The 26,548-nt window shown below is 34.0% G+C and overlaps 3 protein-coding genes across 5 annotated transcripts in view; 2 read left to right on the top strand and 1 right to left on the bottom strand.

Moving 5' to 3' along the window:
• Window positions 1-9,646, top strand: part of LOC129909821 (serine-rich adhesin for platelets) — a 96,161-nt gene extending 86,515 nt beyond the window's left edge. For 2 of the 3 annotated variants that reach the window (XM_055986924.1, XM_055986923.1), the window contains 2 exons: window positions 5,574-8,016; window positions 8,140-9,646. In XM_055986924.1, coding sequence (XP_055842899.1) covers window positions 5,574-8,016; window positions 8,140-8,852 — 3,156 coding nt within the window. In that variant the 3' untranslated portion in view covers window positions 8,853-9,646. Of the gene's footprint in view, window positions 1-5,573; window positions 8,017-8,107 lie in introns of all 3 variants that reach the window. The other variant, XM_055986925.1, reaches the window with a different exon arrangement.
• Window positions 1-18,116, bottom strand: part of LOC129909826 (actin-histidine N-methyltransferase) — an 85,286-nt gene extending 67,170 nt beyond the window's left edge. The window contains exon 1 of the mRNA XM_055986932.1: window positions 16,933-18,116. Coding sequence (XP_055842907.1) covers window positions 16,933-17,756 — 824 coding nt within the window. The 5' untranslated portion in view covers window positions 17,757-18,116. The remainder of the gene's footprint in view (window positions 1-16,932) is intronic.
• Window positions 18,117-22,101: 3,985 nt separating this feature from the next.
• On the top strand, window positions 22,102-25,232 carry LOC129909823 (PAX3- and PAX7-binding protein 1). Its single transcript, XM_055986926.1, has one exon. The coding sequence runs from the start codon at window positions 22,221-22,223 to the stop codon at window positions 24,975-24,977; it is 2,757 nt and encodes a 918-aa protein (XP_055842901.1). The 5' UTR covers window positions 22,102-22,220; the 3' UTR covers window positions 24,978-25,232.
• The last annotated feature ends 1,316 nt before the right edge of the window (window positions 25,233-26,548 follow it).

Raw genomic sequence — 26,548 nt, 5'->3', positions numbered from 1 at the left:
ATTTCGAGGCACGGATAAGTTTCTTTTTTTTTTGGGAGGGAGGCGGGTGGCGGGTGGGTTTTTGGTATGATTTTCGATTCACTTTTTTATATAACACTAAACACACAGAACAAAATTTAGCAACAAAAAAATGCCTCACAGATATGAGGTAAGTAAAAACCCAAAAGCTATTCTGTCAAAGTGATTTTATGGGTAACGTATATACCCTACGGTGCCGGATTTAGGATGAAGGTTAAACTATGGAATAAAAGCGATTGTCTTGGTAATCATTACAATGATTCAATTTTCAATCGTAATATAAATTTAGATTTATAATTTAATGGTTAGAAGTTGCAGACATTCATGTTATAGACCTGAGTCGAGTTATCTATCCTCAAGGCAGATGAGGCAATAACCCCAGAGGCTAGAACTGGAACTTATTTAGATAATTACCATCATCTTTTTGCTATTTTCTTTGAATGAAGCAATCATATTACTGAAAACAGTTAATCATTTGATTTCTCATATATTCTGGATTTCAAAAAAGCAAATTTTGAGTTGCTTTCTGAAAACATATCTAGATCAGGGATCGTAAACATACTTACCTACATCATATTATATTGTTAAAGCCGTTACAAATTTGTATAACATCCTTAAAAGCTACCTTGTCAATTCCCTTTCCATGAAAAAATCAAAAAATAATAATTTCAGTCGTTCTAGTAAACAAAAGGCCTAAAAGCACATAAATGAAATAGAGCATGGAAACTCTTCTTAAGACCGCTTTCACCAATTGATCACGCCTCTTACGTAGATATCTTTCGAACAATCCAAAACGCGTTCCAAAAATCTTAAAATATAAAATCGTCATCAAATTCAGAAAATTTCCCTCCACCTGGAAAAAAATCTTTCGTCACTCCAGTTTTCAAGAAGGCAGATATAAAGGCCATTTTCGAAACTATCTTGAACAATTTGTTTGTTTATAGTCTGCCATTTAACAGTAAAAATCTGATGTGAACAGCAGCATGATGCCTGATTCACAATAATGCGAGACAAGACAAGAACATTGCGTTTTTCTACGATTGATAAAGTAAACACAAAGGAGAATGGGCATTTTGGACGTTGAGCGGCCATTAATAAAATTGGTATCAAATGAAAGGACTATAACTTAGGAAAAACTTTTACTATGGACATTTCGCAGTATTGCGTTAAGAATGTAAGAAAATGCAGTATTAGTATCGTTAATGCATTATTCAATGTATGAACGACAAATTGGTTTATATTTTTATTTGGAACATAAAGTATGATGCTCTGTCATTTTTCCTGAGTCTGAAGTCATTACTCTTGAAAATCCGACCAAATAGAACTCATAATATAAGATTTTTAAGACAACCACTTCAAGATTTTGTTCGAAAGTTTTCAAACAATTCAAACTAACAAAAAATTGAATAACGAAACTATCAAAATAGTCTTGAAACTGTTGTTTTAAAATGCTTATAGTTTGGGTTCTAGTGGTTGGATATTCAAGATAAAGGTCTTCAGATTTAGGGAAAATGAGAGAGTATCGTATTTTGCACTTTAAATACACACATAAGATACAACTTTGAGACAATCTGCATAAAGTGTTATATGCAAAAATGCATTTTATCCGTTTTTGGAGTACGTCACAAGGATAAAACTTCTCCACAATATATGTAAACCTTAATTACATCAAAAAATAACAAATTAATTCCTGGCCGCGCAACGTCCACATTCCATACAAACTTGCCCATTCTCCTTTAAAACAAAAAAAAAACAATGGTATTTTTTGAGAATTGAACCCAGGCCAGTGAGATTAGGAGGCAATCACCTTGTCCCCTAGGTTAACGAGACCATTTAAGTTTAGAAAACTTTTTTCCATATAACCTGCTAAGGATATTGTAATAATAATATTCCATTTTTGAAAAACCGTCGTCTCGTGCCTCTTTTTTCAAATTCCTCGAAATTTTTCAAGGAGAATCGGTATACCTATTGTGTATTTTAAATACGATTTACACTTATGGACTCTTTTTATGAAGTTCATAAGAGCCGTATCGAATCAATTCAGACTAATTTTATGTGCTTTGCTCTTAAAATTCTTCTTTGGACCAATCAACCTGCCACCATAATGAACAACGCATCCAAATTCTTCGGATGTAAACTTTAGTACAAAAGCGGGTTAACAATGTTTTAATCTTTCTTTATCAACCAACAATGATGTTCCTGATTTTTTATCTTGTTTATGTATAAAACTATCATTTGTTTTCGACGTAATTTCTGGTCGCAGTTGTTTTGTTCGCGGATTATCAGGTTTTAATCTTTTTATCAAAATTTTTTTACAAGTAAGACAGAACAATAAAATATGCGTTTTATTAAAAAACTTAAAGGACACACCCTTCTGATTATAAATCCGGTCCTGCAAATTCCCAAAAGCAAAAACCTCGTGTGCTATTCGTTGGTTAGTCTTAACGGAATTAAACACCTTTGCAGCATTGAACGTTCCAGCTGGCAAAAAGGAAGGCATGTTCCTCCAGCAGAAATAAAACAAAAAAAAAAAGGAACACAACAGAGCGAATTCCATCGACATAACGAGTTCAGATGCATACCATATCGTCCTCGGCCATTGCTATTGCAGTTTATCACTTTTTAGCATGTATAAGTAATATCTATAGCAGACCATCTTCTTCCTGTAGAACTTTTTTTTGGTGGCAGTTGCACAATTTCTGTTTTGCATTGGTTTTTATTTATTTTTATCTTTTTCTTTTAAACAAAACAAAAAAAGTAAAACGAAAAAAGAAAAAAAAATTGAAAAGCAACCAGAATTCCAACAAAAATACAACCTTCAATGATACTAAAGAAAGATATATGGTGTACAATTTGTTTTAGCATTTTTTTGCCCGGGATGCCTGAGAGAATTTATTGAAGATACTTGTTGATTGTGCTTTGGTATCAGCCCTAGGCCCAACAATGCAAACCGAATTTCCATGATAGATTTTAAAATCCTGCAGCTGTTACATTTTTTTTTTCTTTTGGTATAGGGAAGTGAGCAAGGATTTAAAAATGTTGACGAAATATTTTTTGTTTATTTTCAAAAATAAAACAAAAATACGTAGATTCAATTTTTTTGTTTAAACCAGGTCAGCTTTAAACTTATAACTTTCAAGGTGAAAACACGATACTATAAGGAGACGAAGGCGAACTTCTTTAAGTTAAGGATTATTTTTTAAATTGGAAAAAAGGTGGAAGGAAAAAACTTATCTTATATATTAAGGAGGTATTAAATGTAACTACTAAGCAATCGCTCTGATAAATTAATTAAAACAATGGATATACATAGTTCAGCACCTCTACATTCCAAAGCTATGAAGCTCTAAAAACAAGGAAAGGCAACACAGCCACACGCGATCGACATCCACGATAAGTCGATGACGCGATTCCATAAGACACTTGCACATCGGGTCTTACCTTGGGCGAACTTTTTTTGGTTTGACTATGGTGAATGGGCGCCGGAGCTTAAATTACTAGTTTGTCACGTAGACGACTGCTACTTTGGACGATAGATAACATTCACCACTTACCATAACTGGCAAGTAGACGATCGAAACAATTCTGTGTTGCAACATGCCAACGCCATTCCAGCAATTATTATGGCCAAAAGTGTCGGAACCAAATATAGCGGACGTCAGCGTGACTGGTAGTTACGACGACTATTGTACTGAGCAGGGTACAATAGATCTTACAGGTCGCAGTACATCTTATACCCCAAATATCAATCAATTGTACTGAGCAAGGGCAATCATTCAGCAACCCTCCTGCCACTAAACACACCAATATATTACCAAGCTCATGCAGGTATCTGACCAGAGTTGGATTAGACCAACAGTCTCTCATGACTAAAACGATATGTGATTCCAGTTTTTGTCTGCCTTAGCCAAAACCACACTTAGCCATTCCACAAACAATTAAGGCTACATGAGTAATGGTATCAAAACGAAGCATATCAGACTTTTCAGACCTTCCACAGCCATGATTCTAAACAAGAATTCAAGTGATAGGCCAGGACCTAAGGAACCTGATTTACTGGGTCATTAAAAGCTTCTTGTCATGCAAATGCCCAGAGCCCGGCAGCATTATTCTTAACTATGTTACAAAAGCTGCAAGATGTTGCTATTCCCTGGCTTAAGGTATTTTCTCCAACTCTTTCGTAATAACGTAAAGCCTTTTTCATACAACAATTTTGAGCGAGAAGACAATTTCTTTCATTTCTATTCTTTTTTCTAATATTAATATAATTACCAATACTGGAAACGTTGTATACCTCTAGGCTAAATCGTATGTTCTTATTCCTATCTGCGCACTTAGCGTAATCTTTGCCAAACGATGAACTCTTAGCTAGATACTCTAGAACTAGAACTCTTAGCCTGATATCACCAGAATTAGTATTAATGCAAGATAATCTTGCATCCAGCTACAATAAGTATGCCCTACAATGTCTTCAGTAGAAAATACAGAAAAAAGCCCCAGACCCGGTCCAGAAGACATTTTGATAGGTTCTCAAATAGCAGGATAAAAGTTTTTTTTCTAAACGAAACTCAATAACTTTAAAACCCGTCGCAATGAAGAAATGTATACAAAACTTTTCGAGCACAAATTAAGGTCCTGGGTAGTATTATTTAAGACCTGAATAGCATACATACATAGGAATGTACCTACAACTGCCTCTGTGAGAGAAGACAGTTACATCTTCAAAGGGCAGTTCTGTCCAAATACTCTTACAACACTTTTTTGGAAGATGTCCTATTTCAAGGGAGTTTAGAGCCACTTATTTTGGTAAAACAATTCTAACCGAAAGCGAGGTCATCAGTTTGCTCAATGGTGAAGAAAATTCTGATTGGAATAAATTGGTTAGATAAATAACTGTCGCCATAGCATACAGAAAACAGATAATTAACGAATTTAATTAATTAAAAAATAATTTCATCAAAATTTTTTTATGAAAAAATTTCTCTAAAATTAATTTTTACTTTTTTTATTACTCTTTGGCTTTTGTATAAAAATGTTTAACCAAATTACCCGATAAACGACCCATCAGGTCATTGTCGTTAGTTTAAATTTTCGACATCTATGTAAACTTGGCTAAAAATATGTATTCTCAAATTAAGTTGAAAATAAACCATTTACAGTTAGCAGTGACGAAGCCATAAACTTTATTTAAAAATGTAAAAATGACGTTGCCTGAATGGTTAGTGGAGTAGTCACAAAGGCGTTCGATCGATCTTTTTATTTTTCTACCTAGCTACCAACACTCCATAACAAGCATGGTAGCTCATTACTTTATCATAAATGCTTCTCGACATCAAGGAGTTTGTTGATGTTCTTGTTAAACGCAACATAAGTAATTACACCTAACTGAACAATTGTCACTACTATTAATTCAATCTATGTATTTTATTCTTCCTGTCTGTTTCTAACGAAATTATTTAAAGTATGGTTAAGTCTTTCTAGAAATAGTTTACTCTTTAGAAAAGAAAAAATTAAAACAGTTAATTACATTTTTTTTTTTTTTATTTTTCTTCTAGATCCTCCGAACAGGAGTATCACTTGTTGTTCAAGACACATCAGCCGCTGATATTGGACAAAGAGAATACTACCACCCTAGTTGGTCTACCTTAGAAAATACAAATAACCAGCCGCATCAACATGAAACAGAAACACAACATCTGCCAGGTAAAAACTGCAAACGAAAAAGACGTCCACAACCACAGATTAGTACAACAGAATCCCCCGTGCTTTCACCTTTACAACAATACTGGCGTGGTCATGTAGAAGATGAAAAACCAAGAGGTCGACAAAAAATTCAAACATTTCTACCAACTCCCACACAAATGTCTGAGCGTTTACAAGAACCAAGTACGACAAGATTTTCTGAAAGAATCGGAGAAGCTTTATCCAGTCGATCTTCGGAAATAATAAATCAAGAACCTTTACCAACTCCAAATTCGGAAAGATATCATGATATTTTCCCTTCACAATATCCAGATGTTCGAAGACCGTCGACAAGTACTGTTTACTCAGAGAAAATAAGGGAATTTAATCCCACTAAAGAATCTCTCATACCACGCCAACCAATTACAAGTTCAATTTTTGATAAATTTCAAGATCCTTCGCCAACTAGGATTTTAGAAAGAAATCGAGAATATTATTCAACCAAAACTGCAGAAAATGTTCTTCAAGATCCTGTACCAACAAGGGTTTTAGAAAAAACTCGAGAATCCTATTCACAAAAACCAATTGAACAGCTTCCCGAAGTTGCACCGTCGAGAATCTCGGAAAGAGTTATTGATCCAAATTCCAGGAAAGTCCCTGAAAGAAGTCGGGATTCATTTTATACTAAAAGTTCAGAAAAAATTCGAGAACCACTAGCTGCTTTGGAGAAGGAACAGAAACTCTCTAAAGAGCGGGACAAACAACGCCAGCAAATAAGCACAGAAAAGACTTCCGCCGGAAATAGAGACAAATCATACCGTAGACCATACTCACAAGCGAAAAAAGACCAACACCAACAAGCATTTGCCAGTAAAGAAGAGTCATCAGAAAACAGATTTCCAAAACCTCGATCACCAATCGATTTGAAAGAGATTCTTAAAAATTCTGGCGGTTTAAGTTTGAGTGAAATTCTGCAGCAAAAAAATCTTTCACTCGACGACTTACTTAAAGGGAAGCAAAACGCTTTACTTGCACTTCAAACAACAGCCTCATCTCCAGAGAAACATCCAGATAGTATTTCGTCAAAAGAACGTTTTGGTAAGCCAGTTAGAAGAATACCACCTTTAGGATTAGGTCCTTTGACCACTTCAACTACGACTACAACTACAACAACTGATACCAATCTCATAGACCAGTCAGTGGAAGAAACATCTTCGCAATCTAATGAAAGTCGAGAGGTACATTCTGAAGAAATGTCTTCAAATGAAAGCAAACCTACAAAAATTCCAGCAACATTGCGAAAAAATCTTAAATTTCCATCAAGAATTCGTATGAGTCCCACAACTCGTAGGCAACAACATTTTGAAACCACTGTTCGGTTTTCTACAACATCATCTACCACAACTACACCTAAACCATCAACGACTCGAATTCCTCTTTACAAAAAACGACAACACACAAGACTTCCACTTGTAAGAATTCCAGGAGTTAATAAAATAAACCCAACAACGGCAACAGGATCAGAGTCTTACGAGTCTGCACCATCTCGCGAAACAATAGAATCTCAAGAAGATAACACAACGTACAACTATCCAAAGAGATCACGAACGCGTCAATCTTCATCAACAACAACAACAACCACCGAAGCCACTGCTGATCTCACAGATCCCGCCACAAACTTTGTAGACTATTCTCCGGGTGAAAATGAAGTTCTTCAAGAATCTGAAGCTTTCGAAAATACAAGTCTCAGTAAAAATAATTCGGATCTTTCCACACATGACCGGGATAAACTTAAAACCAAAAATCTTGAGGAACCTGTTACAGATCACATATACAGATATAACTCACTTAAGAACTACATCGATAATAATCTTCCTCATGCAGTTTTAATGGACATTGATCTCGCCGACATTGATCCCGTCGATGATCGAACTGATCTTCTAGAACTTATCGAAGATCGTCGATCAGGAAATCGCCTCATAAAGGTCCTTGAACAACGAAACATGACTTTGGAAGAACTGATTGAACATAGGAAACGTGGATCCAGCCAGTTGCATTTGGCAACTTTCGTACAAAATCGATCAGGAGTCTTCCCGGGTAAAAAAGTTGTCGTAAACGACGATATGGATATTGTTACAGCTTTTGAAAATTTCCCACACTTCAATTTGTTGAATTTAAAAAGTGTCAAGCCAGATGAAATCAAAACTGACTCCCAAGGTTCAAGCTATTTCACTTCCATTATCGATATCGAGCCAACAGATGAGTCTTCCAAGGAACAAGGCAGTGGTTCATTAGCCGGCAAATCATCTATTCGTAGTAAGTTTTCAAACCAACCTCATAAACATGATTATAATAAATTCTCATTTTCATTTTCATTTTATTTGAAAACAGATTATATTGAAAAAAGGTACAAATTTTGCTTGAATTCTATTTTAACAGGTCCCAACAATAGCAACATTCAACGACAACCATTTTATCCCTCCTGGAAGAGTTTAGCCCTAGCAAGTCTAACAACATCGGAAAATGCAAAAAGGTTTCTACAGCGTTCCGAACTCGAACCACCTCAACAAACTGCTCAGCGACACCAATCGACTGTGAGCGAAGAAGATCCAATAGTTCAAATTGAAGATGAAGTTGCCAGGGCACATGATTTAATCGATTTAGAATTATCTGGTCATGGTTTTAAACGTAGCGCATTGAATCTTATGCATACATCTGAAGTGCCTTCTGGAATTCGATCGGCAATGGTAGCCAGTGCGGCTATAGTGTTGACTTCATTGGTAGCATTTATGGTGGTGTTTGTTGGTTGCCGATGGAAACAGAGAAGACGTCGCCATAAGTTGGACTATTTAGAAGCATACAGTGCAATGCGCACTAAGCGACCAATGAAATCTTCACATAGAAATGATGAGCTGACAACGTCAACAACCAGCTTGGGAATGGAAAGTTCAACTGCTCCATCGAGAACGAGCAGAAGTAATAGCCGACAGAGCCAGCGTCATCAAATTTCAATTGTCTTCCCTGGCAATGATGGTGGCTATTTAACGGGGGGACCATCTCATTCGATACAAAATTCAAAATTCGACCCAATGGATCCAAATTCACCACAGGTACAGGATTATCTATTTAGTTCCTTACGGAAATCATTTTAGTGTGCGTGAGAAGTGGTTTAAAAAAAAATTGTTGTAGGTTTTTGGGGTAAGGAGCTGTGAAATTTTTTTATAATTCATACGAATAAAATATATACACAAAATAATATGAACCTTTAAAAAGTTTTAAAAAATAAAAATAATTTTTTTGTTAGGAAGGATTGCTGTTAAAATGTACCTACTTAAAATGTTATTAATTTTTTTAAGTTTTAATTATGGACCAAAAGTTAAACACTCAATTTTCCAATTTAAAAATAGAGCTTTGAGACCGTGATTCTTTTTAGTAATGCATCAAATACGATCCGTTCAGATTGAAATTTTAAAATGTTTCTATACACTTGCACTGTCCACAGATAAAAGATTGTCGATAACTCTCCGAATCCGCGACCTTATAATTATTAATTTCAATTATTTTTTTCTTTCAAACCTACATATTTGCCGCATGGCGGCCGTCAAAGTGTTTCTACTAAAACTAAAAGATTTTTTAATAGTTGGTGGAGCTTGTTCAAACTCATTTGGTTAAGACTGCCAACCGCCTCTAAGTAAGATTCTTTAAGTTTTCCAAAAATTTGATAAATATTCAAATTAAATCAATCATTTAAATAACCATCCTGTTCAAGCTCCATGGCTTTTTAATCGCGAATGGAATTATGAAGCTCCTTGATTCTAATCCGAGACAAGTTATCTTGATTTTTTTTTTTTTGAGAACTTCTCCTTGAAGGGTATTGACAGAATCATCAAAAATATTTTGTCATAAAAAAGCGCAACTTCAAACTCGAAAGAAGTCCTGAAATTCCTAACTACATATTTCAGCTAGGTTGAGAGTTAAAAGTCAATAGACCAAAACATATTTAGCTTAAGCAGGATCATTGTTAGCAGAGACAAAGGTTTTTGTTTAGTGACTCAATTTCTGTTGGCGATTATAAAGTTTACATTCATCTGAAAGAACGACTATGATTACAGCAAGTTTCAAACCAATCACCATTTCACCATTCTAGTCTTCCAGAAAATAATTAAGAACAAAATTCCAAGACTCATTTCTTATGCCTAATAATCCGACTGCAGACCTTATCATAACTGATTTCAGCAATGATTAAAATTTTTAGTATAGAATTTCTTACTTATTCTATTATTACATAGGCTTTGACTAACTTAATCATAGTATTCTGAAATGAAAAATGTAAAACATCTACATTTTTAGATAACAAGACTTACTATTCTTGGTTCAAAACTTTTGTCGAGTTCTAAAATGATCTGCTCATCGTTGCGGGGCGTTACGATATCGACTTTATATGAACTTTTTCATTAATTTTATTTTTCAAAATTGACTCCCCCTCAAAAGAAATTTAAGTTCAATATACGCTCACCTTATAGGGAACCCTTCTAAATCTCAGATAGTTCAAGCTAAAAACACCGAATCTTTTATATGTATCTCATTTTGAAGTATTTGGGAATATTATGGCATGCAGCTTAAAATACTGTACATTTTTTTTTATATTTTATACTGAAATATTGAATATTGACCCCCTAAATGACAACTCAACGAGTCGCAATGGCATAGTAGATATAGTGGTTGTGTGTTCGAGAGAACTATTTTGATAATAAATAGTCCCTTGCAAGGTGTATTTGAAAACTCGTAGACTTTAGTTGGAAAGGCGTTTCAAATTATTATAGACTTAGACACTCATCCATAAGAACATCAATATTATCGCTCATACCAGACGTCTTCTGTAAGAGTCGTTTTTTACTGAAATGTGAATTCCCTAGTGCCACAAAAGAAAAACTATTTTTGATCTTTTAGCTTAAATACTGGGAAATACATCAGATTCCATTGGCCATACAGAGCTCAAATTTTCTAGATCTCGATTTTTGCTGGATCTGTGGATCTGAAACAAAAGTCCCTGTTTAAAATGAAAATCGTCATAAATTAAATAGTCAGTAACATTGTCTTTTGTTTATCAGGGAAAGTTAAAAATGTTTAAAGCCGAAACTATGACTCATGTTACTTAATTTTACTCATTTGCCTTAGAGTTTAGTCAATTTTATATTTGATTCGATGTCCATGTTCAGTAACTACAAATATTGGTTATTGTATTTCTTACACCACTCTTAATTAAACCGACAAGGTTATCTTTTTTCAGTCCCACGCTTGTCTTGCCCATCTTGTTCTCTAGAGTTCTGCATCTTGCGATGAATAAATAAAACTTCCAACATGTTCTCATGTATTGAAAAAGTTATTTCAACTACAGCTTTTTAACAACAAGAATAGGAACTCACACACAAAAATTTTGTACCGTTACCCGTAGCACTACCGCATAACTTTTCGGTGTGTGTGATCTTTAGAGCTAAGGATTAATTTTTTTATACTATCACTGTTTTTCAATATGGAACATGCTTAAGAAAAAATTCAAGCCTTTTTCCGTTTTTTTTTTTGTTTTAATATTTAATTAAACTCGAATTAATGTAAATATTATTCTTTTTTTTTTTTTGTAATCAGCAATCCTTTCCAGTTGGTAAAATAAACGAATAAAGTTAAAAATAAAACTATTGATTAATATTTAAAACGACAATGCGCTCAAAAAACAATAATTATATACGAAGACCATTAAATTTTACCTTTATAATGTTTATAAAAATAAAAAATAAAAAAATATTTATAGAAGAAAATACAATTTCAATAAGTAGGGTTTCTATAAATATTTAAAATATAACAGAAACTAAAAAAAATAATAATATTAAAGCAATAATATTTGTAAATGTAGACTACGTTTAAAAAAAAATATTATAAAATAAAATTGTATAGTTTATTAATTATATTTAGATTTAGCATTTAGACTATTTTTAGGGAAGATACTCATACTCATACATATGTAACAAGTTTGTGGATTTCACTATTTATTATTCGAAAAATTTATTATGAATGACTTTGTGTCTTTATAAGTTGAAATAAAAAAAAAAAAAATTAGTTATATTTATTAACAGTACGTAATATCTTAGGAAGATACAAATACCTTATAATTCAAATATATATTATTTTACCCGAATTGTAGGTATGTTTCTTATTTTATTTGATTTTAAAACATAAAGATTGCAGATAGGAAGAAATAGTAAGTATCGGTTGAAAAAATATCTTTTGTGTAACACTAAAAAAATACTGGATCGGATACCTATTAAATTTTATACGACTTGTCATGCTATTTTCAAATTTCACTACACCTAGAATATCAATACAAAGTGAGATATACTCACTTAGATATACCTACTTAGGAAAATTATTCGCGGCTGAAAGCAGGGTGAATAAATTAATAAAATATTTTCATGTTTAAACGCTAGTATTGGAAGAAGTAGAAGTAGAAGCTTCTTATTGCCACGTTTGAGTCTATCGAGTAATTCTATAGCAGTGGAGATTTTTAAAGTTAAAAAAAAAAAAATAATAAAAAAAAAACGATTTACCCAACGATGCCACTCTAGAACACAAACCCGCTGTGATGAGAATCGGAAACCATTAGTTGAGACGGAGAATCAAAAATATATACTTTTATAAGCATGGCCAGTGGTTTGCTGCGAAGTGGAGTTATCTTTTTTAACTTGGATGTGCGGCCAACTAACAAGAGTCTAAACCATCATTATCCAATATCTAAACATATTATTATACTGTTAAGTCGCAGGAAAATAAACTCCAAAAATTTATTGTAAAATTGCATTTTTTTGGATCGAATAAATGTTGAACTCTTGATGAAGTCGGAAAGTAACCGGAGAAACGTTTGAGAAAAAATGAATTTGTTCTTTAATTAATTGTACTGCTTTCCGTTGGGCACCTAGGATAAGTCGATAAATAATGATCAAATACCATAAAACGGAAACTATATTAATACAAACTTAGTGCGCTCAAACCACAAAAAAAAGGATACTTCGTAAACTTCAAAGGCATAAGCCAAGAGCTTAAAAGCTATACGCACATCTTTTTTCCCCTGCATTCCTGATAAATCTTTACTTTTTTACTGAATGAGTATACAAAAATCTCTATTTTTATTCTAACAAGCAAATAGTCTCTCTATTAGACCTGTATCATCGTTGATCTTGTTTGGGACTGCGGTAAAGTACTCTTACCAAAATACTACAAAACTAAGAAAAATGAAAAGTAAGTTCGTATCCAAAATCCAAAAATTGTAATTTGTCAGTTGCAGATTTATTTATTTTAACATGGTATGAACACAAGTTCATAGGCCTTTTTTTTACTGTAGAATGTTACAATCTAAAATTTCAAGCCAGTTGTACAAATATTTAATCCGCGGTTCAGCAACTTTTATCTTTTGAAATCGGTGGTAAACTAAGGGGTAGCACTGCTTCCAGGTTCATATTTATGTTAAAATAGTCAAATTTATGCTTGATCAACCGAAATCGACAATTTAAATTCCTGAATGAAGGCTGAACCGCGCTTGTACAACTGACTCTAAGGAAGATTTATCTTGGCTAAGAAAAAACCTAATAATATCAACTTTTGAGATCAGCATCTTCTCACAAAATCATGCTGCCAACAAATCCATTGAATACGTCTCCAAAAACTTTTTGGCTGGCCTTAATTTTTCGAATATCTCTTTTGGAAGTGACACAGTAGTTAAATATGAGCCATAGAGACATTTAAGAAAATTGTATAGCTGATTAACTAGCTTAAAATGCAACAGCCTTGCAAATCCTTTACCCAAGGGAGGACCAGAATGTTTATTAACTCATTAATAGATCGTCGGCGTAAAGCAAAATTGTTATAAATCCAAAAATGAGATAATGATGCAGTTTTACTAATTTGAGGGTTCTCTTTCCGAATTTGAAAAGCGTTTTTGTCTTAAAAAAATTTCTTCAGCAGATAATATAATTTAATGGGACATAGAAAATGAGACCCCAGCATTCTTAATTGGTCTAAGTCCCATTATATTTTGTTTTAAGTCCACTATTTATTTAAGGAAAGTGCGTAATTGTATAGAAATTGTTCAATGTCCAATCTTGGGTTTTTAGTTAAAAAAAAAAAATAAAAATAGTATGTATTTACTAATGAAGTAAGTTTGTATGGTTTATTCAAAAGGAAAAAACAAACTTTATAAAAAACATAATTTGAATTACCGAAGAGCAAACAAATATCGCTTTCAATCAATTTGAAACTTTAAAATCGTCAACTGTAAAATTTGCTTTTTGTGACTTAGAACAATTTTGCTTTCCGCCAGGATACTGACGTTGGCAGGCTCTGCGATTTGGCTTATTAGTCCAACGATTTAAAAATCTATTCTCCTTCATTAAAAGCTCAAAATGGGCTATTCTTTGCAATGTGACGATATCATAATTGTCAGCCAAATTATGTCGTCGGCGGAAAGAAAAATTGAAGTCTTTAACAAATCCTATGGAGTTAGAACAATTTTGCTTTCCGCAGACGATATGTATGCACCTAGCCTAAGCATTTTTAAGTAAAAACTTTTTTTTTTGTATACTTTACGCGCACTAAAGGGAGTTAAATGCCCTTAATATGTTAAACACAGTGCGAGCTTCAGGAAAATAGGGAGGGATTCAAAAGGAGAAACCGATGCACATTAGTTTTAATATATTCCACATTTGTGTGGTGCGGCTAAAGAAAGAATCTCTGTATTTGACGGTACGTCCGAAGTTAGGCTTAAGGGTAAACTGATGAGGATTTCTAGAAGCGCGAGTATTACGGTTAAATTGTTTCAAGGGAGGAATGCAACTAGCTATTTCATCTGAACATTGTTTATAAAAATAGCGATAAAACAAGGAGAGACATGACACATTACATCAGTGGTCTAGGGACGCAATTGTCTCAGTTATTGATCTATCATCTATCATTTTGAAAGCACGTTTTTGTATTCTGTCCAAAAAACTCAAATACGTTATTGGAGCACCTGCCCAGATGTGACAATTGTATTCAAGTTTTGGTCGAATGTAAGCTTTATAGATTATAGATTACAGCTAGATCAGAAGATGAGAAGAATTTCTTGCATCTTTGTAGAAAACCTATCATTTCGCAGCGTTTTTGGCGACATCGAATATGTGTTCATTCCACAGAAGGTGGTTTGTTACACTCATACCGAGAATGGAAAGTTTCTCAGTTTCCTCCATGCAAGTGCCACTCATTGATAGTGGCATAGGGGGAAGGTTCCGTTTTAATGATAGTAAGCAGCATTGTGTTTTTGAAGCATTAAATTCTACACGATTTCTTATTCCCCATTGAACAATGCTGTCAAGATCAGAATTTAATAAGCTTATCATATTTCGTCGTTGAAGTTCCACATCCGAAGGACTTGGGTGTGAATCCTCAAACGAATATGAAAAACTGAGGGTACTATCATCAGCGAAACAATTTAATGGATTAGAAGTTTCAGAGAGCAGGGCATTAATGAAAATGAGGAAGAGAGTCGGAGACAAAACGGAGCCCTGGGGCACACCAGCGTTTATTTTGTGGGTTTCAGACTTAAAACCATCCAATAAGAAGAAGAGAATCATCGATACCAAATGCATGCATTTTTGATAAGAGAGCTTGAAGCCAGTGGCGTATTGAGGGGGGGGCTCAGGGGGCTGAAGCCCCCCCCAAGCCTTCAAGATCATGTTATTATTTAGCTTATTTCATCAAAATGTACATGATTAACTAAATCTTTTTCGTAAATCTTAGAGATTAAGAGGTCGCTCAGATGCTCAAGCCCCCTCCAAATTCTGACTCTGAGGGTTGGGATACTTTTTTTTTCGGATTTAAGTCCAATTTATCGTCTTAAGTATATTTATTTTTATTTTTTCAAAAATAATATTTTTCTCAAAATTATTGCAAATAGAAATTTTTTATATCTTAAAATCTTAGTTAGTACAAACTAATTGTTTTTTTTAAGCAGTTCGCGCTTCTGATTTGGATTAAAAAAGCAACACATTGCGAAAAAATATATATTTCGTATTAATCATCAAAAAGAATTTATCTAAAATTCGTTTTGTTTACTCATTTAGATTTTCTGATCGAATTCAATTCAATTTGTTTCTGTTTGTGAATTTGGTGCCTTTTTCAAAGAATGTGCAAATTTTGGGAAAACTATTTTATTGTTTTGTAATGTTTACTTGTTGCTAATTTAATATAATATAATAATTAAAACACATGAGGCATGAAATATCATAATTCTCTGTGTTTCCAACCTCATTCGCATATCGTCCATGTTTTGCATTTCACTTACATATTTGATTTGTCTCGCAAAATGTATCTTCTTATTTTTTCTTTTAACTTCTGCTTTTTTCCCATTAAAGTTACCAACAAAATTGGATCCATGTTCAAAGCAGCAGTAATTTCACTTTAGAAACTTAACAAAAATGGATGATCCTTCAGTTTTGACATTTCTAACCAATTTCGAAGTTTTCGAAATCGATCGAAATGAAGAAAATGATATTTCCTTTCACGTGAAATTGAAAAGTGATTTCAATTCACTTTCGGTCAAATTGCGGAACATGGGCGTTTATATTGAATTAAGTTATGAGTTTAACTCAAAAACTAGACGTGATAGGAATAAATCTGTAAACTGTTTTGAATTCAGCACATGACAAAGTTCGAACGAAATAAAGCGATCTTTTAACGATGACTCAACACCTTGCTGTTTGTGTAAAATGTTTGGGATACAAGAACTTTGAAAAAAACAATACTTTGAATATTAAAGGAGGAGACAGTAGTACGAAGCTGTCGATCGAGAGCAGTAAAATCCTACTATACCACTTTCAGTACCGCAGCACAGCGCTTCACTCTCGATTAAAGATTTATGAAAAAGAAAGAAAAAAATTTCGTAGGTACTCTCTAACAAATTTTTGAAAAATTTTTCAGCCCCCTCCAAATTTTTTTCTGGATACGCCCCTGCTTGAAGCCTAACTCTATCAAATGCCTTTGAAATATCAAGCGCAATAATCTTACTTTCTCCAAAACGATGTAAAGATTTGTTCCACTGTTTGGTGAGAACAGTGCAGGTTGTGGACTGGAAAATCTATCATCGACTAAAAATTTCACCACAACAACCTATAGATAAAGACATAAATTAGTTTTAAAAAAAGCACTCACCTGTATAAATCATAGCTGAATCTCTCTGCCAGCACACTTTTTTGCTTCATTTGTTGAAAATTCTGATACATCATAGCATACTGTCTCGCAATATTCTTACACTGTGCAATGGCTTGTGACAATGCACTGGTTCCCTTCAGCTCTTGCATATCATTCACCGAATAATACAACACAGTTGAATATTTCTCCGGCAAAAGGTCAATGTAAGGTTTCCAGAAACTCTCCGGATTGACCTTTTCCCACATCAACACATAAGTCAACTTCAAATTCGACATCATTTTGGGTTCAAAAGGCAACAAAGACATTCTGGATCCGAGTAACTCTTCCGAAAGAATAAGCTTCCTTGGAACAATTATAATCGGATCTCCTTTTATTATGTCTTTAGTTGCCTCCAAACCCAAATCGAATCCAGGAAACTCAGCGATTCGAACACCATCGTGTTTGACATCATTTTCGTCAGCCCATTTATTAAATGCCTCAACATTGGCAGCACGATTTTTACCCCCGGATCCCTTAAATTTAAGACAACTCTCAATCGTCTGGATGCGCTCGAGAATTGCCTGCATCTCAACATAATCCTGCCATTGCTCATTTGGATTAAATTTGCGCAAGAAAGTAATCTTTCGCAGATTCATAACAAGCTCATTGAGCTCATTTCGTTTTTGGGCAGAAATGCGTTTGAATGAGCCACCGGCAATTTCTTTGGCAGCAGAAGTTGTCGGCTGTTGGTCGGTAGACACTTGATGCAATTGCTGTTGTTGTTGTTGTTGCTGGCCTTGAGTTTGCTGTTGTTGTTTTTTCTTCTGTTGTTGCTTCTTACCCATTTTTATTTATAAAATTTTCTAATAAGATAAATATTTTTTTTTTTTTGGTTACTGACCGGCCTCGCACGATTTCGTCACACCCAATTAGTAAAAGTAGACGAATCAAAAATAATGAATGAAAAACTATGTGGGTAGGAGAAATGTCACTCAACGCAACTTATAAATAGATAAATAGACGAAGGTTATCTATTGGAATTTTGAGTAAAAAAAACAAACAATTTTAATTGAGAGTTGTAAAGATTGCTATTTTTTTTATTGTTTTGAAAAACCGTCAATAAAATAATAACAAAATAAGCGTTGGCCCCGGATAGATAGAGCTGCACGTGCTGAAGAGGGTGGTAAGTTTTTTTGTAACGTTTTTTTTTTGCAAGGTTACTGACAGCTGACTGAAGGGGAATGACAGACGTCATTTTCCATAATTTCCATTAGACTTGTTCATTTATTTGATGTCGTTTTCTTTCACTCCAATGAAGCCTGGTACGCTGCTCGCGCTAAATTTTAGCTCCCATACAAATTATCGAAAATTTTTAGCCGAGATAAAATGGATCCCATACAAGTTATCGATAACTTGTATGGGAATTTTATCTCAGCTAAAATTTAGCGCGAGCAGCGTACCAGGCTTGAGAGTACCCTTTTAAGCCTGGTACGCTGCTCGCGCTAAATTTTAGCTCCCATACAAATTATCGAAAATTTTTAGCCGAGATAAAATGGATCCCATACAAGTTATCGATAACTTGTATGGGAATTTTATCTCAGCTAAAATTTAGCGCGAGCAGCGTACCAGGCTTTAGTACTTATTTTTGCACTTTTGAAGGTTTTGTGTTCTTTGACGCCACAAAAGTGTAAAAAAAAATTACTCCGGAGTAATTTTAGTACTCCGGATTTACTCCACATTTTTAGTCAGATTTACACCGATTTGCACACACACTTATGAATTTGAAGTTTGACATTTTTAAATTTTGTTTGAAAAGCCTGGTACGCAGCTCGCGCTAAATTTTAGCTCCCATACAAATTATCGAAAAATTTTATCTGAGCTAACGCCTGGTACGCTGCTCGAGCTAAATTTTAGCTCCCATACAAATTATCGAAAATTTTTAGCCGAGATAAAATGGATCCCATACAAGTTATCGATAACTTGTATGGGAATTTTATCTCAAGCCTGGTACGCTGCTCGCGCTAAATTTTAGCTCCCATACAAATTATCGAAAATTTTTAGCCGAGATAAAATGGATCCCATACAAGTTATCGATAACTTGTATGGGAATTTTATCTCAGCTAAAATTTAGCGCGAGCAGCGTACCAGGCTTCAGCTAAAATTTAGCGCGAGCAGCGTACTAGACTTAAAATGGATCCCATACAAGTTATCGATAACTTGTATGGGAGTTTTATCTCGGCTAAAATTTAGCGCGAGCTGCGTAATAGGCTAAAAATGGGAAAAGTTTTTCTTTCAAACTCTTTTGTTATTAATACTACGTTTCCACCTACGCTAAATCCGAGATTTAGCTAAGTAGATTTAGCACAAATCTCGAGTTTTATTCTAAATCTCGGATTGAAAGTAGGTGAAAACCTTAGATTTAGGGTAGCTGAACCCAAATCTAGGTTTTAACGAAGTAGATTTAAAATAAATCTCGAGATTTATTCTAAATCTACTTAGCTAAATCTCGGATTTAGCGTAGGTGGAAACATAGTATAACAAAAACAACCCTTATGAATATATTTTCTACTGTATTATTCCGCCATATATATTTCTTCCATTTTTTCGTTAATTCTTCGCTTTTTCCAAAATGAAATTGAAAACCGAATAAAAAAAATTTTCAGCCAGTGTTCTTCATCAATAAAAAAAAAATCCTGTGCCATATAACAAAAAAATCCCATTTTTTTCTGCGTTGATGGGATATTTTTATTTTACAATTTATAAAATCGAACTAAGGGTGTGTGTCAATTAGGGTGAAAAACCGATCAGAAGCATAATGAAAAATATACCAAAAGTAAAACTGAGTCCGCTTCTACACGAAGACGCAAAGAGCGACGCGCATAAGAGCAAGGGAGAAACAAAGTTCGAAAAAAGGGAAGGAAGATTTTCTAGCGTGAGTCTCCGGTAAAAAATTTTGTGACTCTTTTTGACGTTTCCCTTTGATCTTGTTCTTTTTTTTGCTGTTCTGCTTTATTTTATTTCGTCGATTGTGGAATCTTCTTCGTCGGTCGTGTATTATTTGCGTGTATAGCCTGGTACGCTGCTCGCGCTTAATTTTAGCTCCCATACAAATTATCGAAAATTTTTAGCCGAGATAAAATGGATCCCATACAAGCTATCGATAACTTGTATGGGAATTTTATCTCAGCTAAAATTTAGCGCGAGCAGCGTACCAGGCTTTAAGCCTTAATTTTTTTTTTGTAATTGTATGTGTGACAAGGCTAAAATGGATAATTTTCTTGAAAAAAATAGTCATAACAGGCCTAGGGAAAACATTTTATGAATCGAAAAAAAAATAATATTCAAAAAAATATGAAGCATAATAATATCGTTGATAAGTCTGCTTCTTCACGAAGACGCAAGGCGCAGAAATCATCTTGCAGGCTTAACTACATACACCACTTTTTGAAAAAGTACAAAAGTGAAAATATTTTTTTTCTGGCTAGCGCAATTTTTTCGCGAAAAAGGGTATACAAATTGTTTTTTAAACCAAAAAATAAGCTTTCTGCATCATTTGTTTTAATTTTTTAGTGTCTGCTGTTTTCGGAACATTCAATATACAGTGCTGCCAAGATTTCAGGTTAAGCCCCGAGGCGTTTTTTTTTGTCCAGTTAAGACCGGTGGTAATAAAAAACACACCTAATATCGGGGCAATTAATCGATTGATTGTATGAAAACATCAACATAATCGATTAATTGTATGAAAACCTGAAGCTGGGAGACAGAAAATGTACTCGGCTGTTTAAAATAATATGCAGAAAGCTTATTTTTTCGTTTAAGCCTGGTACGCTGCTCGCGCTAAATTTTAGCTCCCATACAAATTATCGAAAAATTTTAGCCGAGCTAAAATGAGTCCCATACAAATTATCGATAACTTGTATGGGAATTTTATCTTGGCTAAAATTTAGCGCGAGCAGCGTACCAGGCTTTAAAAAACAGTTTTTGTAGTTTTTATTGGAAACAAATAGCCCTGGAAATAAATAAATAATTTTTTTCTTTTGTAAATTTCCCACTTTTTCACTTTTTAGGTCATTAATTTCTATAGAAAAAAAAATTGAATTTGAAATCTGAACTGACCTTATTTGGGCTCTAGTAAAAACAGGCTATACATTTTTGCTAGAATACAAATTATCGAAAAATCGGATAATTTTTTCGATAACTTTGTATTTAAAGCCTGGTACGCTGCTCGCGCTAAATTTTTTTTATTTGGGCTCTAGTGAAAACAGCCTATTAAACTGCTCCTTTAAGCCTGGTACGCAGTTCGAGCTTAATTTTAGCCGAGATAAAATAGCTCCCATACAAATTATCGAAAATTTTTAGCCGAGATAAAATGGATCCCATACAAGTTATCGATAACTTGTATGGGAATTTTATCTCGGCTAAAATTTAGCGCGAGCAGCGTACCCAGGCTTTAAGCTAAAATCTCGCTCGAGCAGCATACTAAACTATTTCAAGGTTAATATGTGTTAAAATATTCAAATCCATGCTTGAACCAAAGATGAACCACATCTAAGCTCCCAAAATCAGCAAATAAAATTCCTGAACCAAGGCTGGACAACGTATTTAAAACTACTGGACCTTCAAGCCTGGTACGCAGTTCGAGATAAATTTTAGCTCCCATACAAATTATCGAAAAATTGTATCCGAGCTAAAACGTATCCCATACAAATTATCGATAACTTGTAGTGGAATTTTATCTCGGCTAAAATTAAGCTCGAACTGAGTACCAGGCTTAAAGGAGCAGTTTAATAGGCTGTTCTTACTAGAGCCCAAATAAAATAATCTCGCAAATAATCTCTAATCGTATAGAAAATTATGTCGTAAAGGAAATTATTTAAAAATTTGAATTGGGCTATAGTTTGCGAAATTAATTTAGGTTGTAATGAAAACAAGGTAATAGAAAATAGAATAATAGACTGTAAAACCTCCTACAACGTTTTTAAACGTTTCAGCACCAAACACAAAGAACGTAAAACGTTTTCCAACGTTTGATTACCAAAACACATGAAGTATCACACCGGCCTTAAATCTCTAATCTACCAACATGTCTGTCATACATATACACACCGGTATGTTTCCCCGTGTAAGCTTATCTATCTTGACATTTTACCTCCCGTGTAAATTATAACATAATCACTTTAAGTGTAAACCCAGCTCTCTCCTAAAAAAAGCCTCTAGTACCCAATTTGACAACGTGAATTTTTATTGATTTCTGCCTTTTTTATTATTTTGATAATTTCACATAAATTTGAGTTGCATTCTTCAAAAAAATGTCTCTTTTCCGAAAACCCAAAAAAACAATTCAACGTCGTGTATTTTCCACATTCGATGATGAAGAAGATCATTTCACACGAAACGACAATGGAAATTCCACCAAAAAAATGGATGTAGACTCATCACCACCCAACAATTTTAATTATAATAAAAAAAAATTAAAAAATCCTAAAACAAAAAATGATAAAAAAGATTCAACAGACTCGTCTTCGTCCTCAAAACAATCGAAAACAAAGTCATTACTAAGTTTTGCCGATGACGATGAAGAAGATGAGGCATTTCAAGTGCGAAAGTCATCGCATAGTAAAAAAGTTATGCGAATGATGGACAAAGAACGACGTAAAAAAAAAGCTAAAGAAGGTAGTGGTGATTATAACTACCACGAATCTACAAACTATTCATCATCACATCATCATGACAATGGATTGGGTGCTTCGTCCGAAACCCATTCAACTACCTCTCGATATGATAACGATGATAAATGTCCATTGTCATCGTCGACGACAACAAGTTCATTCGAACAAACTAGAACTAAAAAATCTGACAACATTGAAACAGAAATTCGCACAGACGATTTTGTGCTAGTTGTCAAGAAATCCGAACCACCTCCGCCGCCACTTATTCTCAATGGAAGAGCCGCCTTTTGTGCCGGCAAAGATGACATGTCCGATGACGATGATGAGAGAGTAAGTGGCGACGATGGTGATAGCAAACACATGTTTTCCAAACCGGAAAACCTCAAGCAAATGCTTGAAAGTGGTTCCATCCCAGATGCGGCTATGATTCACGCCGCCAAGAAACGTAGGCAAAAAGCCCGCGAACAAGGTGTCGTTATTCCAGTGGAAGAGCCTAAAGATGTGTCAAATAAGAAATCAAAGCGACTTGATCGAGAAGAGGAAGTTGAGAATTCCGATGAGGAAGAGCGTGTCGATATGAATGCTCTAACTGGGAAGAAAGAACTCGAAGAGCGACGGGAACAATTCTATTCCGTTGAGAACAATTATTCCGACGATGATGATTCAGATCGGGAAACCAATGAATGGGAAAACCAACAAATTCGAAAGGGAGTCACTGGAGCACAGCTCGTGACAGCCCAACAAGAATCTGTTCTATCAAGATTTATGATAAAATCATCTACCAATCAATTAGATAATCCATCTCCACAGTCGACGTCGACGCTGTTAGATGAGGCATATGCCAGGAATTCGTTCCAAAAACCACGTCTCTTAGTGAGTAGCACAAAGAGTAAAAAAGAAAATAGTAAAGTATCGGCGTTAAGGACGCCTCAAGAAATCACAAATTCAATTAAAACGAGATTGATAAAGTTGCGAGAACTCAATGAGAGACATAAAGCTGATATTGATAGAATATCGGCAGAGATGAAGGTCTTGAAACTCGAAGAGTTGGACTGTTCACAGAAAGCACCAACTGCGGCAGCAAAATATCGATTCTATCAGGAGATCAATGGGTACGTCAGTAATCTGGTTGAGTGCCTAAACGAGAAGGCGCCAATATTGAATGATTTGGAAAAACGTGCTATGCAAGTCTTTTCAAAGCTACCCACTTATTTGATTGAAAGGCGAAGACAAGATGTTCGCGATCAAGTGAAGGAAATCACAGAATTGTCAAGTAAATACTTGGGTTCTGGTGCAATGAGAAGAGGACCGGAACATGAAGAAATAATCAAAAGAACAGCGGAAAGGGAATGTAGACGGACACGAAGACGGTGTGAAAGGGAAAAGAATGACACTAGTAGTAGTCATTTGGATGGAATGTCGAGTGACGATGAAGTCTCGGATCGTTTCCTCGAACAGAAGAAATCGTCAATGGACCAACTGGAGGTGGAAGTAGATGATTTGTTTGCCGATGCAGGAGATGACTTTTGCAGACCAGAACAAATTCTATCAAAATTCAATGTCTGGAGGAAGACAGATATGGAGTCATATAAAGATGCCTTTGTTAGTCATTGTCTGCCCAAGATCATGGGTCCCATTGTAAGAACTGAAATACTTTTATGGAACCCGTTAAACGAAGACTATAAAGACATTGAGAATATGGCATGGTATTCTGAATGTATGCTTTATGGTTGGTCAAAAGATGAGACTAAAGAGTCGTTATTACTTGATACAGATATGAAATTGGTGCCAATAATAATTGAGAAAATATTGCTTCCGAAGATTACAGAAATTGTTAGTAATTGCTGGGATCCGATGTCAACAACACAAAGTCTACGATTGATTGGATTGATTAATCGGATTGGCAGAGACTATCCAATTCGGGAAATATCAACACAACTTCAGCAACTTTTCAATGCTATTCAAGATAAATTGAAATCAGCTCTAGATAATGATGTTTTTATACCGATATTTCCAAAGCAAGTTCAAGAAGCAAGAACATCATTTTTTCAAAGACAATTATGTGCTGGTTTGAAATTATTCCGAAATTTCTTAAGTTGGCAAGGAATTATAGCTGATCGAACTTTAAGAGATTTAGCTATATCATCTCTTCTTAATCGATACCTCTTTTTAGCCACAAAGATGTGTTCTACAAATGATGCACTTAGCAAAGTATATATTGTGGTAAATACTCTACCAACGGCATGGTTGCAACCAGAATCAGAAACACTCCAGAGTCTACAACCGTTTATAACATTTATTAAGTCAATATTTGAAACTTTCGATCCAAAAAATCCATTGCATATGCAATCGTGTGATAAAGCAAAGCAAATCCTTCAACGACTGCATAGTTGGTAAAAAAAAACAGAACAAATTAAAAAACAAAAAACTTTTACTTTAGACTTAACTATTAAAAAAAAGGCAAACAAGTTAATAAATGAATAAAATATAAAACTTACAACAAAAACAAAAAAATGAAATAGATATATATGTTCGTATAGCTTAAGTTAACATTTTTTTATTGTAAAAAAATATTTAAACCTTTAAAAACTGTAATTAAAAATTGCAACAGATATGTTAAAAAAAATATAACAAATCACTTGATCAAAATAATTACTTTCTGTTATCTTTATTTGAATTTTTGTTGCTGGGTTCTTGTTGGCTGCTTTTAGGAAATCAAAAAAGATTGAGAATAAATTACATTAAGAGAAGGACAGGGAGATGGAATGCAATGATTTCGAAAGGTCCAGAAACATCGAATACAAAAATTAAGCATCTTGGATTAAAGTGGTAAGCGAAATTTTTGTTTGACTTTTTTCATAACAATGCTTTTCCCAAAAAATAGCAGTTTTGGTTTTGCAATAGGGCTATTTAACGGAAACGTAACCCCATGTTGACTCGACAGATTCTCTTACTTTTAACATCAAGCCAACTACATTGGCTCAAAAAGTGATAAAGTACAAAAGTGAACATTTTCAAACGTATTTTTTAACATTAAAAACAGCTCAATTGTGCGCTTTGTGATAAAAGCATGAAATTTACATCGATGGTAGTACTCAATATAAGAGTTATTTTTAGATATTGGCCACCTTGTATTCCATCCGGAAGGGTAGATATAAGAGTTTTTCTGTGTTGCACTCGCTTTGCTGCATATCATAGTATAATAAGTAATGAAACATTTTTATTGATATGATACATGATTTCGAGGTATTTTTAAACGCCCGATCGAATAAAACTAATACCAAAATGTCTCGACCATAGCGTAAAAAGTTATTGGACTCTTTATAAATAGTCTTTTACTAAAGGAGCAAGAGTCCGAATATTACCAATTACTCATTGAAAATAAGTGGTAGGCTGATGAAATTTTGTATCGACGTTTCATATTCAAAATATTTTGGGTTAAAGGGTGTTTTTTTAAGGAGAAAGAAAACACTTTTGAAATGGTATCATTGCACACCACGGAAAATGTATGCATTTTTTTTTAAATGCATACAAATGTTATACACACTATAAGAATCGAAAATAAAACAAACTTTAATTATATTTAATTTTTATGACAAACTTAAAGAGCTTGCTTTTATTTTTCATTGAATTTTCATACAAATTAAAGTAAATGAGATTGATATTCATTTGACGCCCAAAAATCGGCATCTAAAGAAAATCTTTAAGATCTTGAAATAAGAAGAATAAATCTTTCAAATACTTGTTGTTTTATCTCATTACGATAAATTTGCACTGGAATGAGATACAAGTCTCTATCAAATATATGTATATTAAAAGAAAAAATCAATTTTTTTCCTTTAAGAAATCTTATGAGCTATTACATAATAATAAATAAACGAATTCATGTTTATTTTATTTTTTAATTCTTTGTTGAACAAGAGAAAATCGTTTTTAGCTCGAAACCATTTTAAATTAAAATTTTCTTC

This window comes from Episyrphus balteatus, chromosome 2, assembly GCF_945859705.1.
Source record: "Episyrphus balteatus chromosome 2, idEpiBalt1.1, whole genome shotgun sequence".
Lineage (NCBI taxonomy): Eukaryota > Metazoa > Arthropoda > Insecta > Diptera > Syrphidae > Episyrphus > Episyrphus balteatus.
The sequence above is the reverse complement of the archived record's forward strand: the minus strand, read 5'-3'. Positions and strand labels throughout refer to the sequence as shown.